The sequence below is a fragment of the Cariama cristata genome, unplaced genomic scaffold, assembly GCF_000690535.1.
Source record: "Cariama cristata isolate BGI_N322 unplaced genomic scaffold, ASM69053v1 scaffold26952, whole genome shotgun sequence".
In the NCBI taxonomy this organism is placed as follows: domain Eukaryota; kingdom Metazoa; phylum Chordata; class Aves; order Cariamiformes; family Cariamidae; genus Cariama; species Cariama cristata.
Genome location: NW_009604807.1, coordinates 2,262 through 5,940, shown reverse-complemented (window position 1 = coordinate 5,940; position 3,679 = coordinate 2,262). Strand labels below are relative to the sequence as shown.

Below are 3,679 nucleotides of genomic sequence, written 5' to 3'. Positions count from 1 at the left end.
CCTCCTGCGCTCCCCCCCGGCCGGCATCAGCCCTCTCCTATTGATCTCGGGAGAACTGGCAGATTTTCCACCCCTCAAATGCCAAATGATCTATCAAAGCAAGGATTTACAAATATAATAGTGGCCTCTAGTAACATTTTCCAGTGGGTAAAAATGCACTTCTCTTTCTTCTTCCAAAAATGCGTAATTAGTGCATGCTCCAATTTTTGTAGCGTTGTGTCAAATTTGGGGGGGGTGCTCTTGTGGCAGCACATACATTTGTTCTCGCACACGCTTCTCGTGTGTGACTTGGTTGTAGTTTGATGCAGCTTTTTCCTGACTTCTTTTCAGACTGCTGTAATATTAAAATCTTTCATGCTGTTGGAAAAGGTTGATTTGTTTGTCTGATCACAAACAACCGGCAATGCCTTAAGCTGTTCGCTGTTCCCTTGTTCTTGATACCAGAGGCTTTCCCCCCCCCCTCTTGCTCTGAAGCTTTACTCACCACTTCTTTAAACCGATCTCCAACAGTCTGTTATTTATGAATAAAGGTCACCCCGTGAGGAAATGGCACATCTACTAGAAAACAATGTGCACTTTCTAAATTTGAACCAAGTCGTTTCCGTTCTTTGATTTAAGTTTAGTTACTTCCTGTGGTTTCTTGTCCTACGCCGCTGCCGAATCTTTGGATCGACTCCAGGATAAATTGCACTCTTTCAATGAAATTAGAAACTGCGGCAACAGACGGCTTAGCTGGCATAGCTAGTAAACAGCACTTAAACTAAGTATTAGTCCACTTGGTGTTTGGAAGAAGAGTGCCTAATTACCTGCGCGAGGTGACATATCGAGTCCCACCCGTGGGTGTGCTTCCCCCCGGGAGCTGGACCCGCTCGCTCCCACCCTGGTTTTCAACCAGACAAGCTGCTGGGCAAGAACGTCCAGCTCCGGCGGGAGGGCTGAAAGCAGCTCTTGGAACCAGCGGCTCCCGATGGAGACGGGATGCTTCCTCAGCGGGGCCAAGCCACCCTCCCACAGGCAGGTTCTGAGTTAGCGAGGACAAGTGCTCAGCCCCACGCTCCCAAACGGCTCTGTACCAGGCCGACAGTCCTGCGAGCCACAATTTTGCATCAGGTTTTTTAGGGGTTGGGGTCAACTGGGGAAAACCCCCAAACCTTAGATGAGACATTTTGGGCAATTTGCTGACAAAACACGCCAGTAGCCCTAAGATGTGCTTTCCCTCAGTAAAAATGATGAATGGGCACCTCAGGAGCCTGCAGTAACGGCAGCCCTCCCAGGACCGGAGGAGCTGTATATGGCCACGGTTAGGGAGAGAAGCACAGTGGCAAAGGAGGAGTGATGCACTTTATACCTGGACAAGCGCTCTGACTCCCTTGAATGCAAGTTTACCTTATAATACCTTCTGCGTAATAACCAGCCTCGGTAAAGAGCCCTGTTTGGGTTGGGGTTGCAGGGTAACTCAATAACGATGAGCTCTCTCTCTCTCTCCCCCCTCGCCCCTTTTCTTTCTCCTTTCCTTCCCCCAGGGTACTTAAGAACAGATTTTTCACCAGTAATCAGACTGCTTTATCAATGGAGCCCCGGATTCCCCACAACATCACCGTTGTCCCCAACTCTGTGATGGTCCAGCCCGGGCGGCTGCAGCATCCGCTCACCATCCTGCCAATTGACCAAATGAAGACCACTCACATAGAGAACGATTACACCGACAACCCCACCGCTTCCCAGCTGGCAGCCCAGAAGCGTCCCCGAGGTCCCCATGAACTGGTCCTGACCAACCAGCACCTGCAGCGCTGTGAGCAGGATGTCACCCACCCCTGGATTTCGTTCAGCGGGCGCCCCAGCTCCATCAGCAGCAGCAGCAGCACGTCTTCAGACCAAAGGCTCTTGGACCACATGGCCCCGGCACCTGTGGCCGAGCAGTCCTATTTTGCATTCAGCCCAAGGTGATTAACTGCAAGCCCCTGGACCTGAAGGGACCTGTGTCTCAGGAACTCGACAAGCACTTTCTACTGTGCGAAGCCTGTGGGAAATGCAAGTGTAAGGAGTGTGCGCTGCCCCGGACGCTGCCTTCGTGCTGGGTGTGCAACCAAGAGTGCCTCTGCTCGGCACAGAACCTGGTCAACTACTCCACCTGCATGTGTCTCGTCAAGGGCGTCTTCTACCACTGCACCAACGAGGACGACGAGGGCACGTGTGCCGACCACCCCTGCTCCTGCTCCCACTCAAACTGCTGTGCCCGCTGGTCCTTCATGAGTGCCCTCTCCCTGGTGCTCCCTTGCTTGCTCTGCTACCTGCCAGCCACCGGCTGCGTCAAGCTGTCCCAGAGATGCTACGACCAAGTGAGCCGGCCTGGATGCAGATGCAAAAACACAAACAGTGTCATTTGCAAGGCATTGCCGGAGAGCAAAGGAAGCAGGCCAGAAAAGCCCTTTTGATAGTTTGGGAGGACGGGGAGCGGGAGGACGCTCCACGGAGCGGGGTGGCGTTGGCTCTTGTTAATAACCTGTATTCTGAGGATAGCGTTAGCCTTCTGCCTTCGGAGAAAGCAGAAGCAACTATTTCCACAAACTGAAGCACTTTGGGTTATTCAGGGTTTTGGAACTGGTCAGAACTTAAATAGATGGGGCCAAAGGAGGAATCTTAATAATGTAGAGTGAAGGCTGAAAACCGATGTATATCATGAAGTACAGCTGCTTAAAAACTCCTGGTTTGGACGGACGGCTGCTCACCATGCCTGCACACCACAAGAACCATTAACTGCTCGCTTGGCAGGCACGGCCGCACAAGCAATACCCATTCCCAGCCGCAAAAAGCTGCATCAGATTCGTAGTCAGGGTGGGCTTCTTGTTCTCGCTTTCCTTCCAAACTGTGATTTGCTCCCAGCAGCCTGTTGAAGGTGAGGGCTTGAGTCCCACCCGCACACCATGAGAAGGGCCACTTGCACACAAAGTACACGTTTCTCAAAAGCTTTCTGTGTCCCTCAAGGATTTTGAACCAGAAGTAAAGACACGCTTCATTTGTTTAAGGGTCTTCTAACATTTAGGCATGTTTCTTTCATTGAACCCCCCCAGCCACATTGATTTGGACCCTCTTTTTTTAGAGCAAGACGGTGGCAGGGTTGCTCCCTCCGTGGGAGGAACAGCAGCAGGATGCGTTCAGGCGGTTGTACCAACATCATGTCCTTCTGCCTGTAAGCTAATCCGTAGCATCAGGTTTCACTCGATGGAATATTAATTTTACGTCAACAGTACAAACCCGCTCCAGAAGGATGTTGGCCGAACCCCGTGGCCACAACACATGTGCTTGCTCCCCCAGTGCTGGAGCAAAAGGGGTCTTAACTCACGCCACAAAGCGGAGACGTTCAAGCGTTTGTTTCTCTAAACCTCTTGAGCTCTGTTAAGAAGTCACAAACACCTAAATGTACAATACACGTAGGTGTATTTTTATAGGGATATCAATCCAGTACCTCCTTTCCTGGAACAAGATCTTCTTTGCTCATTAAATATTAAGATTTTAATTTTTTTTTGTCTTGGGGATGAATGGCATTTGCTTGAAGTACAGCCCATTCCCCCATCTCTATTGCTGCTGTTCAACTTTTGCCTCCTCTGTACAAAAGTGTGTCTTTTTTAATGTAGAGAATGATTTTAATGTTTATTTTAGTGTTAACAAACACTAGGGA

At 50.3% G+C, this 3,679-nt stretch overlaps 1 protein-coding gene across 1 annotated transcript; it reads left to right on the top strand.

Annotated features, from left to right (window-relative positions):
• The first annotated feature begins 1,557 nt into the window (after positions 1 to 1,557).
• Positions 1,558 to 2,463, top strand: SPRY4 (sprouty homolog 4 (Drosophila)). Its single transcript, XM_009695753.1, is given in 2 exon segments — positions 1,558 to 1,921; positions 1,924 to 2,463. Coding segments are annotated over 2 exon segments (864 nt in total). The 5' UTR covers positions 1,558 to 1,569; the 3' UTR covers positions 2,436 to 2,463.
• The last annotated feature ends 1,216 nt before the right edge of the window (positions 2,464 to 3,679 follow it).